General features: G+C 37.8%; 1 protein-coding gene across 5 annotated transcripts in view; it reads right to left on the bottom strand.

The window, feature by feature from the left end:
• Positions 1-16,561, bottom strand: part of itpkb (inositol-trisphosphate 3-kinase B) — a 40,252-nt gene that overhangs the window by 14,334 nt on the left and 9,357 nt on the right. The window contains exons 1-5 of one of the 5 annotated variants that reach the window (XM_032585584.1): positions 16,064-16,551; positions 11,445-11,646; positions 11,107-11,254; positions 9,578-9,856; positions 7,807-8,790 (exon numbers count right to left, since the gene is read on the bottom strand). In XM_032585584.1, the coding sequence (XP_032441475.1) occupies positions 7,807-8,790; positions 9,578-9,856; positions 11,107-11,254; positions 11,445-11,491 (1,458 nt within the window). In that variant the 5' untranslated portion in view covers positions 11,492-11,646; positions 16,064-16,551. Of the gene's footprint in view, positions 1-7,806; positions 8,791-9,577; positions 9,857-11,106; positions 11,258-11,444; positions 11,653-16,063; positions 16,552-16,561 lie in introns of those variants that run through there. The other 4 variants (XM_032585581.1, XM_032585579.1, XM_032585582.1 and 1 more) reach the window with 4 other exon arrangements.

Here is a 16,561-nt window from a genome sequence, read left to right as displayed (position 1 = left end):
TTTACTGGTCACTGGTCATTACTGGCTCTAAAACATGCATGATTTTCAACCCATCAGCTACATGAATTTGCAGAAGCTACAAATTCATTGGTTTTATGTCAAAACTTTTATCTTAAAAATATGCACAGATATATAGGAATATAATGTTTAATTATCAATAAAAAGAAACTGAAGTTATGTGACCTGATATCAGCTGTTTGCATGCGGAAAGTAGTGCAGTAAAAGGTGTTAAATGGTTAAAAAAAGACACTCAGGGCAAAGGGTAACTCTGGGTTACTAATGTGTAATGTGCACAACCAGGGGAAACACTGATGCACGCTGATGTTTTCAACGGAGAGACTCTGAGGAAACAACAGGCTCGATATCTCTCACCACAAGGTCCCCTTGCAGATACAAATACTGCAACTGTCTGAGTCTGCAAAAGTTTAGACTACGAGGTGCACAAACACAACACAAACACACACTTACTCGCAAGTCAAAGAAGAAAGAAAAATCAAGCACACAGGCACCATTAGGCTGCAGTGAGGGTGACGCAGTTTAAACAACGTCCTTGGGGAGAGCATGATTAATCCTTTGGTAACCAAGGTTTGGAAAAACAGCTTTGAAATACTGACTGTGCTGGTGAGCTGGGAAAAGAAAGACCTTACAGTAGAAAGGAGGTTAGATGTTTTGAATGTGGCTGCTGTTCAGTTATGTCGTAACCAAACATCGCAGTTAGATAAGAAGACTTCTTTCCAAATTGAGGTCACTATGGAACATTAAAGAGCCAATCTGAGTTTCGATCTAGGCTTGACTCTGCAAGACTAAAAAAGCCAAAGTGATTCAAGGGGGTCCTTTGCAAATTTGCCAGGGAATGTCAGTGCATTTAATACTCCTACATATTGATCTCTGGCTCACATGCATGAGTGTTTTCTCATAACCGTGTGTCAGAGCCAGCAGGGTTTCCCCCGAGCAGTGGGTCCAGTAAAGGCCGTCTGTCATCTAGGCCACCAAACTCAGTGACAGCAGTTTGACCGGACTTCTTCATGTCATGCATAAAACATGCAGCTGCATTCTCCAAACTCACACAAAAAGCACCAAATAAAGGACTGACCAGTGGTTCCCCTCTCACGGTAAACCAAGTAGGCACTGCAACAAACACACACTTGGGTTAAACACACACCCATAAACTTAGAGACTCTGCACAGCTGTAAGAGGGAAACTCGGTTTGACGTCACTGGGCTGCTAGGCAACTTGCGCTGTGGTGGTGAAGATTTTCCACTGCAGTACAAACGGGGTGTGTGTGTGCGTGTGTGTGTTTGTGTGCTGATAGTTCAGTTGACTTACAGTGCTGGACATACAGTAAAAATGGCTGCTCACCTCAGTGAAGTACGGCCAAAAGAAATCTCTCATTTTGGTTAAATTCGCAGGAAAAAGCATAAAATTGACACGAAAGGTGATGATGTTGGGTTTGGGTCAGCGTGTTACCACATTTATCAGAGACACAGAAAAAGGGATGTGAATGTAGCTTTACCAGGTTACACTTTCTGTGTGTACGCTGATGAATGTGTGATATTTTACTGACTAAATTTGTAGAGAAATGTGTGCATAAGGTGTGCCGATGATGTGTTAGGGTTTACGGTTACTGCAGGACGGGTGTGGCCTTCGCTTCAAAAAGGCCAGCTTGTTTATATAGTCGATCTGTGTATTTAACAGGCGCATCTTTTTCAGCTGCAGAAAGTTTATAGAAATCTTTTCAAGCATCCCGTGCCTTACAAACTCTACATATGGTTTCGTAACACTATGCGTGTATCACTTCGCTTCTAGATGTCCTGCTGTGCATCCTTTTTGCTGCTTCTGCCCAAAATAGCTTCAAAGTCTTGACTGAGTCTGCATAAGATCTGAAAGATGAAGGAGTTTTATTCTAGCCCTGACAAAGTGAGAAGCTAAACAATAAAATAACAGGAAAAGCATTTTTTTGTACATAAAAAAACTATTTAATTCTTAATAAGCCCAATAAAAATATATTATTATTATTATTAATAATTATTATAGTTAATTTAGCATTCAAAAAAATATTTAGTTAATTTTTTTCCCGTGATCATCACAAACGTAGCTCTAAGAGAGCCAAACCACATGAATGTCCTTCCCCAGCTAACAAAGGACGCAAAGCTAAAGACTGACTGCTGGACAACCGAGTTCTGAAGAAGCCACAAGCTTTTGCTCTTGTAGGACGATGTGTCATGTGGCTTACAAAGATCTCACGCACAGAAAGATTCTCACGATGGAAGGTGAAGAAAGCAAAGTAGCATTTTTTGTCCTGAGACAGACCACGAAAAAGAATCAGAAACAGCAGTTTCACACTGGCTGAAAGATGACACACTTTCTAAAATTGGGGCCACACAATATTGGAAGGTCATACGATTTTGACGCTGTTGGCAAAAACTGTGATTGTTTTCTTTAGTACATTTCCCACAACTTGTTTTTAAAATTCACAGCCTGTGAAGTAGAACATTCATAATATTTTGATCAAACTGGCTTCGTCCACAGAGAACAGCTGAAACACCAGTCAATAAAAGTTATAACGCTCAAAGCAAAAAAAACAAAGTTTTGAGTTAGCACTCCAACCTCTGTCTGTATGACTTATCTGACTCAAAATGAACTGGCAAGGCACTGAAATATGTTATAAGCCTAAATATCAATCAGCAGTATAAAAACAAAAAGGGACTATGCTGGCGTTACAACATCATTTTAACAAATTCTTCCACAGAACCAGCAGGACCGAGATGTGAGCGTGATTGGGTTAGGAATGTTGTCCTACAGGAACTGCACTGCTGGGTTCACTAATTATCCAAATGCCACTAATTGATTAAATATGACACATTCACATTTATGTAGAAAATATAGTGTCAATATTAAGCTAATGACAACTGAGGTTTTATTTTTTTTAAAATAGTCTATACTTTGTTTTACTATCACGTAAAATACATGTGAGCTACATTTTTCAATAAAAACTAGTTAGAAATGACTACACTTAACCAAAAATACTTGTGTAACTGAACATTTTAAGTGAAAAATTGCCTTGAAATGGTAAAGAATTGAAATGGAAACCTGCAAAATAAGTTTTGGGAGAGAAAAAGAAAATTATAAATACTTTTTATAAGTGAAGTAGATTTGTTAAGCAGCCATACCAATTGTTCTTAAAAGAACAAATTCTGCAAATTGCCCCAACATACTTGAAAAATGTAAAAATGTTTGTATCTCAAACTAAATTTGTACCATTTCACTATTTTTTCTCTCAGAGTTCACAGAACCAATTGCTCCACTTGAGCTTAAGTGAAAAAACCCAGTTTTCTAATTTCTGATTGATTTCGTTTTTTTTAACTGACATATTATTATAAGAATAGATGTAATTTCAAGTCCTAGTTGAGGTTAAATTTGAAGAAAAAAAAGGAAATGACTAAGTTGTGTTAAAGGAACCGCATTTGTGGAATGAGGCGTTTAATATTATAGAAAAGTTTTTGATTGAAAACTGCAATATAAAGTAAAGGAAAAAAAATGTAATATGTGGAAATTATATGCAGAATATTAAAGGCAAATCAACAAAAAATTGGTACTGTCAATTAATTAAGAATAATAAAAAGGTTTTTATATTTCCTGTAAAAGCAGAATATTTACCATTTCAAACAAGCCCTGAATAAATTCTTCTAAATGTTACAATAAACGTATCCTATTAATCCAGATGCTTCTTTGAAGTTTTCTTTTGTAGATTTGTTTCCTGAAGACATTTCCCAGCTGCAACAAACAGCTATTATCTCGTCGAAGCTTCATTTTTTTCCTCCACAGAGCTCAACTGAAACACCGATGCCAATCTGTGACAGGTGTCTTTCTGCTGCAAACATTATCAGAACAGGAAAAAAAAAACTGCCAGCACATTTCTAAGTGACTTGTATTTTAGGAGAGATGCGAGATAGTTAAAATATCTACCAAATGTCTCTACGTGTACCTTCTGTCGGAAAAAAATGTTTTCAATTCATCTTAATTGTCACAACGCTCTACAAATATTTAGCATTTAACGTCACTCTAAAATGCCTTTATTAAAGAAACGGTTGTTTGCAAAAATTTATAAAACAAATGGACAGCAAAGCAGAGCAAAGGGATCAACTCATAACTGAGAAATAATGTGTTTGGATGTGTCTCACATTTGCATTTTTTTACACCTAGTATGCAATAAAAAATTCCTTTTTCTAGCCCTTGTTTGATTCACGCTCTGGCATTTATAGCTGTGTCAGAGCCATGTTAACACATCTATGCATTTCCTGGAACATTCAATGGTATGACAAACACCTTTTAAAGAGCCGCTTTCAGTTTTTCTTTGTCTTTTCTGCAGACTAAATACTATGAAAATGGTTTATTTCCTTGTTGGTGTTTGTAGCAGCTAAATTCTTATTCAGTTCCACTGTGTTTGTATCACTCCTCCTCTCTCTGTCCCTCTACTCTCTCCCACATACCTCCTACACGAGCAAGCACGCTTTATGTGTTTCTGCACGTTTGCCTCTTGCACAAACACATCAGATTTCCTTAAAGGACGGATCAGGAACTGTAACAAGCTAGAGACAAAATCAAGCTACATGTTAGACAACGTCATGATGTGCCCATATGTTGCTTGCAAATTGCACCGAGAGCTTTGGCTTCTATCTTTATCCGGACAAATAGAAAAAAACAACAATGAATGGAAACATGCAAAAGACAATACAAACCCTATTCAAATCTTTAAGCCAAATTCATTTAAACAAATGATTTATACAACAGCAGGGTAAGTGGAGAGGTTGGTTTCAATTTGCAATCTTTCAGCAAACTTCTGTTAAAAAGATCTTACTGAGAGTTTGCCAAAAAGGTCACTTATAAGGGAGGAAGTTTTAAAACAATGCGAAATCAGTCCCACAATCCTTCCTTTCAAAGGAAAGTCAAGTGATTTTGTAAAAAGCTGCCACCCACATGCTTACACACACACTTCAAACCCGAAAAGGGCCTGGCGTTTAGCTGCATTGACATTCAGGAGGTTTAATGCAATTTCTCATGCCTTCACCTTGTTTTATAACACGCACAATCTCACACGGCTTCAGAACTGCACATTAGCAAGAACAGGGCGCGATCCCTGCTAGTGTTGAGGTAACTCAGGTGGTGGGCTTGACGCAATTTGACAGAGAAGCACTCAGAAACATGCAGAGGCATATTCAGGAACATCAGCAAGGGGCATAAAGAGGGATTCCTGAAGCAAAACACTAAAAGAGAAGCTTATTATTCTGTCTTACATGTAAAACTTGATTTTATGGCACCTGAATCCAGAGCAATTCAGACAATTTACCTGCATGGTGTGATGGGTAAATCACTTATGAATTGAGCTAATTTATGTTGACTAAATTCTCTGCCCCAACTAAAACCTGTAAGTTCTGTTTGTGAATGAATGCGGATGTTGTGTAAGCTGATTATGTGCTACCAATAGTACTTTCTTTTCATTCAGCGTGTGATATACCACCCTGTTGCAATAAACACATAGACAAAGTAAAACAAAAAAAGTCAGGGCAAACTCTTTCCAGGAAAGAAAAAGAACAAAATGCACTTCCAATAATCTCAGTGAAAATATTTTAGACAATAAAACTGCTTTTGTGCTTTAATGGCTCCGGAGGTTCAGCAGTTTAGCTAAACTGTGTAGATGACGTTCTATACAGAGACGGATTAAAGAATGGTTTTCTGCAAACAAAGTAATGCGACAAACACATGCAATAAGCTCCCAGTTGGGATTGGGGATCAACAAAATTAATAAAAGCTATTGGGTGGAAAGAGGAAACAACTATAAAGACATTCCAGTAATCCATCCAGCACCCTTTGAGACCCTTTAGCCAAAGTCAGAAGAATAAAACCAAACAAGAACTTCCTGTCACAGCAGTTAGACAAGCTAATGGAGAAAAACTGCATTAAAAAGCCATGCCATTATGTTATGTTAAGTAGAATAAAACAAGATTAAAAAAAAAAAAAAGTGTTGTCATTGCAGTCACATGCACAGCATCCAAAGTGAATATTAACAACAGTCGGTAATAAATACTTGGCTGACGATGGCACTTTTACAAATTACACTTAAAAAGAAGATATAGCCACAATTACTAATTAGCAGTGTGGTGCATGAACAATTTTTTTGAGGACTTTGAAATGAACAGTGCTTGTTTTTACATGACAAACGCCACATAATTTATTCTACCATCTTTAAAAGGACCCGATATATGTAGCATATGTCTCTTTTCTTGCTTTCAACTTGACTGTAAAGTCTTCATCCTAACGTAAGAATTTGAACTAATGGCAACTATTCAAACTAATCAACTGTGTTTTGCTTTTTTGTGTGTGTTTTTCATCATGACTGTATTACTTGTTGGCAGGAGACACAGAAAACTTTTCCTTGAGACCTTTGTGCATATTATAAGTAGCAGAAGTAACATCACCAATGATGTCAGATTTTTACATAATTGCAATTTTTGTCAGCTAAATAAGTTTAGAATGAATCAGGATTGTATTAATAAAGGAAGATTTTAATGCCTTTATGACCACAATTATGCATAATCCACTTTGAATTATTTTAATTTTTTGTCCGTACAGTCATAAAAACAACTGACGTAAGTATTTTTGACCATTTGTCCAAGGTAACTTCAACTTTTAGTGTCTGGCAGTAATTCATTATTACTGTGTGTTTTCGACCATGCAATAAATTGAAAGGGCAAAAAAGGTGATTGCTAATAGGAACATCGTCTTAATAAGCCTTTTTTCACTCAGTATTTTACTCATTTTGCTTATGTATGAATATGAGTGACTTTTTGGGGGAGTTTCACCATTATAAAATACTATTTATGTGAGGAAAGGGAGAACAAAAACTCATTTAAGGAGGGTTACAAATGTTAGGCACCGACAAATTCAGTGCCCTAGTTGGTCAATAATGTCATGAAGTACATATAATTATAAGTAATTATAATGTGGACCTGTTAATATTGGAACTGTGACCTGTGAACTATGAACATGAACCAACTCACGCTGCTAAATAACTGCAGTAATAATTATTTTCACTGTTTCTGCCTTCTGGGTTGATCCAACAACTTTGTCATGAATATTTGCGCCTAAGAAAAGCTCTAAAAAGCATTCAATGGAAGTTTACCAAGTGCTAAATCTGTTTAATGTTGATTTCACACCTCTACTCATCCAGGAAGATCAGATAATTAAATGTCACATCCAATAATAGCACATTAAAATACAGTCCCTGGGGCCTAGGTTTTCAATGAATCTGAAGCAAAAAGACTTCAACACTGTTTATCAATATCTACTAATATTGTACAGCTATTATCCATTTAACCAATATTGTCCTCCACTATGGCATCAACTAAAGATATCCCTCTTAAGTGTCTGTTTTTCTGCTATGTAGCTGTCTCTTTTCTGGGTCCAGTTAGAAACCTGGCTGCAAAACTTTGGATCCTGCAGATGGGAATACAGACACCAAGTAATCCCTCAATAAACAGAGATAAAACACTTAAACCATAAAGTAATAGAGCAATATACCGCCGCTTAAGTCATTATTAAGAGAGATTTGAGATAAGAAATGTTACTTAGATCTAAAACAACAACTCAATACAACTGAGTTAATCTTTTTATGAAATATAAAGTGCAATCAAAAATTGCTCATTATTCTCATGAAAATAAAAGAAATCCTTAAGGAACTCTGTAAATGACAAGCTTTTCTTCAAGCTGACAAAGACAAAAACCAAAACAAATTTTGGGTCGACTCACCGCTTTCTGCTTAGAACTGAGATGTGCAGGATTCAGGAGATTGTCTCCCTTCTCCGTGTCACTGGAAACATCATCCTCCGACTCTTCCCAAGACGAGGAGAATCCAGCTGAGGAGGCGGAGGAGGAGGACAGCTTCCTGAGAGGGCGAGACGAGGAGTATGGAACAGGACTGGAGCTGGGGCTGGGGGACCGTGACAGTCCCCGCTCCGAGCCAGAGCCGTCGGTAGTTTGAGACCGGCTCTCCAAACCGTGGTCGGTGATTATGACTGCAGGGATGGAGGGAAGCAGGGAGGATAAATGGTCGGATGTTTGATCAGGTGCGTTCAGCGAACTCAGCTTCACGTTATTACTGTTATGTCCTTGAGGTAACGCAGGGGTTTCAGAGATATTGATAAACGTTTTTCCTTCGGTCTGAATCAGCACTTTTGATTCCCACTGATCCTCCTGCTCATCTTTATTTTCTCTGTTTGTCCGTTCTCGCTCATCTCGCTCCATTTCTCTGTTTTCTACCTCCTTTCTAACTTTTTCCTCCTCCCTTTCTCTCAGTTTTTCCTTATTCTCCTCATCTGTAGCTGAATGTTTTACTGACGTCTCAGGCAAACAACGAATAATCCGTTTATCCCCATAAGGAGTTTGTAACGTTGTTTGTGAATGGCAGTCATTTTGATCAATCAGTGTCTTGTTCTCTGTGTTTGACTTCATAGCATTGCTGTTCTTCTCGCGCTCATCCATTCCACTTTCCTTCTTTAGTCTTTCCGTCATCCCTTCCTCCACCTCTCTGCCATTTTGGGCAACAGAAGGTACTTTAGTCACTTGTGGGTGGGTCATTGGATTTTCGAGAAGTGTGTTTCCTTGGCTGGGAGACAAAGAGGACTGGCTAGTCGCTCGTCTTGTCGTCCGAGGACTGCGCTGGAGTTCACTATTAAGGGCCTGGGTGCGGATCCCGGAAATGTGGGCCTCAAAGATGCCCACTTTTCCCCTGACCTAAAAGACAGAAATAATAAAGGAGTATTTGTTTTGAACATTTATTATGATTCCATTTGTTTTTCATTGTCTAACAATAAATTCAGTATAAATATAAGCAAACAAATTGTATTTGGAAACACAACGGCTCACTAATTTCTACATCAACAGAAATTTGTCTCTATGATCTGCTCGGATAATGCTGTATATAAACTGAGATTATGGGACATTATCCCACTATAGAGTGGATAGGTAAATACAGCACTATTTAAAATAAAACTAAGCATTCCAAGCCAAGTTAAGTACATACGCATGCAGGAAATGTTAGTTTTATACTTAATACAACTTTTAAAACCTTCTAATTGTTTAGGCTAAATATATTAAAATCTTTTAAAATATCAGTTTAATTTATATTTTTCAGCAATATGAGTAGAATGACTCAGAAAGTAAAGACACCACAACTAGCACATTCTAATAAATAGAGAAAAGAATTACCTGTTTAACAAACCTTAACCCAACAGTTCTTGAAAAATAACTTTACTCCCTTCGCTTTAATCTGTGATAAATATTACACAGATACAATAGCTAAAGAAAGTTTAATCATGTTGGAAAACGGTACACAGATTGCTACGGTGTGACCAGAAAGCTCTTAAAAACATTGTTATTCAATTAACTTAAAAAAATAAAGAAGTAAATTCCTCTGACTTCTCATCCATGACTGAAAATCTTTGCATAATCAGATGTAAACAAAGAGTTGCATAGATGACTACATAAAGATAAATTTCCGTTAGAAAGTAGATAAAATCACCTCAACGTTTTGCAGCTCTCTGTGGATCCGGAGCAGATGTTCCTGACGTTTCCTCTCCTCTCGCGCCTCGCTCCCTCTCGTCCCTCCTCCCGTCTCCTCTTGCCCGTCTCCCTCCCCTCTGTCTTCACCGCTCAGGCGTCGGATGCGTTGGCCCACATTGACTCCCAGGCGCTCTGGGCTTCGCGGCGAGGGGGAGCGAGGGCGAGTTGTGTCGCAGGGGGAGAGCAAATTTGGAGGAGGGGGAAAGACAAAGGCTTGGCTAAGAGATCGGGGGCTCGTCTAAGGGAAGAAAGAAGGGACATTAGCAGTCACCATTAATAATTCACAATAATGTAAAGTTACTTTGACGCATTTATGACAAATTTATTGATGTTTGCAGTTGAGTAGCTTTAACTTCTAAACTAAACTCCAGGGAAGGAAACATATTGTGTTTTGACTATTATGGGTTAAAAATCAGAAACAGTGTGATTTCTACAGCAAGTATTATTTTTTTGTAAATAACTATATTATTTTTTTATTATTTAAAAATTAAGGATGAAACAAGATCTTATGATATAAAAACACCATCACATCTCTTGTGAAGGTGGAGTGAACACCTTTAGCCTGACATCAAATCCAAAGATTATTTCCATCCAGGATTAAAACAAAAGTGCTGCTGTTGTGCTATATAGAAAAAAATACTTTAAAATGATTTATTTTTACAAAATGGTGAACACATCCTGATTTTGCATACATTGAGAGTAAATTAACAATAAAATAAACTGCTATGTTATTCACAACAAAGAATACAATGCCTTGAAATAAATTTCGACACAATAGCAAGTACACTTCCTATTGTGTTGTATATTTTGTATATTGTGTATATTGTGTATACTTGATAGCAAGTATTTTCTTATTAAAGGTGCCGAGTTGAAGAAAGATGTATCAAAACGCTGCTTTTTGGACCAACCAATTCTATGCAGGTTACAGAAACTTCAGCTTGTGGTTTGTGACTCTGACTCTGTCTTTTGAAAAATCAAAAGAAAGTATTCTTAGGTTGCCCCGAAACTTCGCTACACTTTGTCTCTTCTTATTCTTGCAGACATAATATCTCCTTAATATATATCATTCTACTCCTTCTACAACCTATTCTGTAGATGTATTATGAAGATAGGAACACCTTTTCTACGTTTTATAGACGAGATTTTTATCAAGCAAAATTAAACTTTAATAAGAGATAGAACAGAATCAATTGTCCACACTTTACCCAAAAGTAACACATACAGTGGTGGTTTCTGGGGGCATTTCTATCCTCAAGCTAACAAAACCACACACCACCGTCTCCAACGAGTCACAAAAACCAAAGTTTAAAAGTAACTTAAAGACTAGAAGTAATCCAAAGACCCCAGATACATACAAAATATGGTGGTCCACTCTTTTTTAACCATCTATCTAAAGTTAACAGCATATGTTTCTAAATTCACTTCACAGGAGCTGGTGGAAATATAAAGAAATGTTTCCAGATTGACTGGACATGGTGCTGTTGCTACCTTAGGACTCGTTGGGCTGTAGAGGCTTCCCCCCAGTAACGGACAGTAGGTGCTCCGATCCGGAACCGGCAGCACAGGTCGGCCGACTGGGCTGGTGTTTGTTCTAGATGTGGCGTTGGAGGACCCTGGCTGGGAGTGAAACTGATTGCTGCTGCAGAGAGGAGGGAAACATACATCATTAACAAACACCAAAGCTTCAAATAAAAGCAAAACCAAAACAAAAAAAACACACACTTTCAATAAGTAAGATCAATCTCACCACTTTGGTCTAACAGTTTCTTACTAACCATAGTAATAAAACTTGTAGAAATAACTGATTTTTATCAAAGTCCTTGTACCTGTTCATGACTCCAAGGCCGTTCAGGTTCAAGGCAGAGGCTGCCATCCCCACGGCCAGGCCAGGGGCTTTGTGTGCTGGGTACACATCTGACAAAGTCCCCTGAAGCTGCAGGGATGCCTGCCGCGCCAAACAGCTCTCAGGGTTTTGTCTGCATCCACAAAGAAGCAGCAACAGAAGATTGGCAGCAAGAAAATAGGTCCCTGCCGCTGAAAATGAAGAGAAAAAGCCAGATGAGCTTGCTGTATGCTGTTTAATTCTTATAAATATTCCCACCTGAAGCAAGTGTCACCATAAAAGTTTTGTTTGCAAGCGAAAGGTACTGGCTGCGAGATTTTTAAGTAGTGGGAGTCATTGTGAAGTGCGTCACAAACACAAAACATTATTCATGTGATGCTGTTGTTGAAAAATTTAATTACGTTATTTAATCTGTAAATGAATAAATTGAATAGAGAGAAGGGGAATTTAAGGGGCAGACAGAGTTCAATCAGGAACAAATTCTACAAGACAAAATGTCTTTTATTTCTGTGAGTCTGAAACAAACAGCTGGTCCAGCACAAAGACGAATTTTTCTTCCATCAATAAAAAAAAACATGAAAACTATTACTGATGAGTTATTTGTCGCTATCAATATATCCTTACATTTTAAAAAGTTACAAAACCACAAAATGCTTCCTTCATTCTTCTTCCTTCATTTTTACTTAAGAGTGAGTGTATCAGAATTGGAGAAAAGTAAATAAATGTTATGGATAATATTCTTAGACACGCATCAACTAAAATAAACAGATCGCATGTTTACGTGAACACTTTTAAAATGCAATCATTTCAATGACAATAAAACCGGTAAGATTATTGAAAGAAAACAAAAACGACCGGTTCTGATCACTGATCAGATGATCAAAAAAAATTTTTTTTCTTATTCAATAAATGCATCAAAACCAAGAACACCCAGTAATTTCTTTACATAAATTCATCAACAAAAGGCTCAAGCGTTGATGCACGTATTTGTATCTTTTTAAAAAAAGCAAAGAAAGAAAACAAAGTGCAAAGCACTTTTTTCTTGTATATGTGTTACAAGTCAGCAGTCAAGAAAACCAGCTATCAGTATCAGATGTGAAAAGCTCAATTGGTGCATCAGTAAGTGTCATAAACCTAATAAAGTTAGTATAGTGTATACTTTTAGAAGAAGGTAAAAGTTAAGTTGCAGAAGGTAAAGGTAAAGGCAAAGGTAATTTTATTTATATTGCATATTTTCAGCAACAAGGCAATGCAAAGTGCTAGTGCTAGAAGTGCTAGAAGTCAGAATAAAAGTTTAAATCAAAAAATGTCAGAGGTTTTCACAGTTTTGAAAGCTAATGTAAAGTGTGCATTGGTCTTTATGGCAGTCATAGTTTTGTTTTTATATGAATACCATGATTTTCCAAATTACAGCTGAGAATCAGATGCCTTGCTCTTTTACAACTGCTTAGCTGCTTTAAAGTATCATTGTAGGAAAAGTTGCTGCGATGACGAAGAGAGAGGAAGAAAAAAAGGAATCCATAAAGATGCAGTGACGTAGACCCGTAAAAACGAACAAAAGTAGCACTTCTTTAACAAAAAACACACTGACTAAAATTTTCTGTAGTTTTGTTTTTTGTGTTTGTTTTCTTTTTATGCAATTTATCAACCTCTGCTCTTTTGCAACCAAATTAAGATGAGTTCACCCCAATTAGAGGTGAACTGTGGCACAATACAGTTTTAGTTCTGCACTGGTCAGTTTAAACACTGCATAACAGCTTGTTTTATCATATCCCGCTGTGAAACAAGCTATGCAAATAAGCTTGACTGAGCAACATGAGTTGAAGACTGGCATTCCATGCGCAGATGGTCAGCTGCAGAAAACCTGCTTAATGCTTCGCCTTATTTGCCAGCTACTTGTTAGAGATATCATGCTTCAACTCAAGAGCGCTTCAGTGAAGCACTAAAACATCCACAGTATCTGGCAGATGAGTGATTGTGATTAACTGTTTCTGCCGAGCTGTGAGTAATAAGTCTTTGTGTTCAAAAACATTGGTTTCAAGGATATTTCTTTCTAAAGTCAACGTTTTATCAGACACTTTAATCGCACCGCAGTCTATTTTTCCACTCTGCTTTATTTATCGGTACACTCAGAGAAACTAAACTGAAGCCGTTATCTCTGCGAATCAAAAGCTTTTCGAATCTTTTGCATTCTGGTTCTGGGGGCTCACTGAAGCAGCCAGCTCTTCTTGCCATGTGCAGAGCTGACGGAAAGCAGCCTCAATAATGCGTTTTGATTCCAGATAAGTAAAAACATCAGGTCACGAACCAGGGGGTAAATATGGGATTTCCTTATTGGGTAGTGACGCAGTTAGAAAGAAACTCAAAAGACAATCTGATAGGGCCCCTCTTGACTAGAAAGTGGTCACTGCTGCTTTTTTCTTTTTTCCTTTCTTTAATATAACACACAACCTCATATATTTTGGCTTTGCTTGTGCGAATGCTTATAAAGTTTTAGTGAAAACAAGTAAAAAAAAAAAAAAGAAGGCTGAATGAGTGAGAAGATGGAAAGAGAGGTGTGTAAGAGTTATTTTGGTTCTGTTGTCTGTTCTGAACCCCTCATGCAGAAGGAGCAGATTTACTTTCTGTCAAACAGAGGGAGTGTAATGAAGCAGCACTGGGCACCAAGAACCAATTTCACACTGTGTGGGGCACGTGGTCTTTGCACCCTAGAGAAAAGCTCAGTCTTTTTTTTTTTTGTAGCCAAATTTCTCATAAGAAAAACAAAAAAAACATTGAGCAGCCAAAACCCAAACCCAACCTTTGACTCAGCAGTTAATAACCCATTCAGAGATGTACTGGATAAAATCAGAAGGTACCAACAACCTCTTCAATCCACTAAATCTAAAATTTTTTATATAGGAACAAAGGGACAAAGACTTTAAAAGACTCAGCACCGTGTATTTTGATCCATCAGTCACAACTTCATTATGCCGGCACAAAAACATGCAAATCCTGTTGCGATCTGAGCGTTTTCTTTTATCGCACTGGCAAAGGTCCAACGGCAACAGCGATTAAACAGAAAGGCAAACAAATACCCGGGCCATGCCTTTAAAATCGCACAGATGAGTCAAGCTTCAAGGCCACAGGCAGACCTGTACTAACTTTAGCGCATCTCAGTCAGCCCCTTCAGTGTTATTTGCGCTAAAGCTAGGGCCTTGCTCGTCAGAGCGAGTGGGACCATGTTAAGACTCCAAACTGTTCACTTGCCCACACGAGTGGGCAAGACATGCATAAAACAATCAGCTGGTAGAGAGGTTTTTAACAAGTGCAGTAAGGACAGCAGCTGGGAGACAGCATGCATTTATCTGCTGTGTAACACTTTCACACCAACTCCATTTCATGCGTTTTGTTTGTGGGTGTTTTATTGATAACTTTGACAAGTGCGTATTAGTAGAGATGAACCAATCAGGCTTTTCCTGGCCAAAAAAGGTTGATGCTTTCTGATTATAATACTGATTTTACACTCGGAGGACTATAACATATAATTTAAAAAAAAAAAGAGGTTGCAGGGTTTTGTTAAAATAGGTCATTTGAATCCAACAGACAACAAATGAATTACAATAGCATTATTCCCTCTAATTTGTATTAAACTCAAGCACAGGTTGGTGGTGCATCTGTATTTCTTCATTCGTATCAGTTGAACAAATATTTAACTTGGTGCACTCAATTTACCTTGCACAGTGATTAGCACATAAATATTACGAAAGAATAAAATCCATCATTAATTTCATCCACATTTCCATCTAATCCTGTCATCCTGTCTAAAGCTCATGAGAAAAGGGCATGAGTTCAAATGCAAAACTTGAATTTGACCTATACTTGTGTAATAATCAGAAATACCTTGATAAACAATAATATTTAAGTTTATTTTCTTCTAAAATGAAAAGTTTTCATGTGCTTATATTATTATTATTTTTAAATGCTAACAGACGATAAATCTTCCAAAAAACTTACTTTGCATAATTTGCACTATTTTATCAGCAGTTTAATAGAAAAGAAAATACTAACTGAATTACTATGCATTTTTTCGTTATGGGTGATACGTTAAAATATTAAAGTGTAAAACCTAGCAAAAAATACTTAATACTTACATTGCATACAATACAAAAACTGTCAACTTAAAACTTAAAAACTGCATTTAAATTGCATCTTATGCTGCATTTCATGAGGATTTAAATAGCTTTTTGTACAGTACTTCTAAGCAATATATATATATATAATGCATATGTGCACAGATCAACAAACAGTGCCGCTGCTCTTTGCACTGCAGGGACACATCTCCAAAGACGTGTCCCTGTCCCGCCCGTGTAGATCTTAAAAGAAATATGTACGAGACAGCTTGTGCAAGTCAACATTTCCACGAGGATCGTTTAAAATTCCGCACATTCTTTGACTTTCCCACCATCTTAACTAATGTTTACGCCTGTGTTCCTGAAGGGTCTACTCCGCCACGGCGCTAAATGTGCAGTAAGTGCCAACAAAGTGTAATAAACATCCAGCTGCAACGTTCAAAATAATGACGTGCGAAAGCATGTCACAGCGGCCCAGTTGCTGTCTTACCTCCACCCCGTCCCGTCTCCTCCGGGTCTTCTCCGGGACACTTTTTTTTTTGTATTAAATCGAGCAGATGCAATATCTCTATGTGTGAAACATACAAAGAAACCAGCCGTCGTGCACCATCTTTGTTTTTACTTGTCACGAAGCAACTTTGTTTGACGCACTCGCCGGTTTTCTGCTTTTGCTCCTCCACCTCTTCACTCACATAAAAAAGACCCACCTCCACTTTAAAAAAAAAAAAAGAGGAAAATTAGCCTTTCGCGACGAAGAGCATCCGCTTGTTTCTCCAGCAGCCTGAACCACGAAAGCCGTCCGGACCGCTGCAGCCCCGTCCTGCCCGGTCCTGTGGATGGACAGCAGTTTTTTGGGGGGGGGATTGATGTCTGTTATCCTCCGTTGCTCGACTCCTCTCTGAGTGTAGTAAAGCTTTTTGTGTCTGCGAGTGTAAAGGCGGAAGCTCGTGCTCTCTCTCTCTATCTCTCTCTCTCTGTCACTCCCTCG

The sequence above is a fragment of the Xiphophorus hellerii genome, chromosome 15 (assembly GCF_003331165.1).
Source record: "Xiphophorus hellerii strain 12219 chromosome 15, Xiphophorus_hellerii-4.1, whole genome shotgun sequence".
Lineage (NCBI taxonomy): Eukaryota > Metazoa > Chordata > Actinopteri > Cyprinodontiformes > Poeciliidae > Xiphophorus > Xiphophorus hellerii.
The sequence above is the reverse complement of the archived record's forward strand: the minus strand, read 5'-3'. Positions and strand labels throughout refer to the sequence as shown.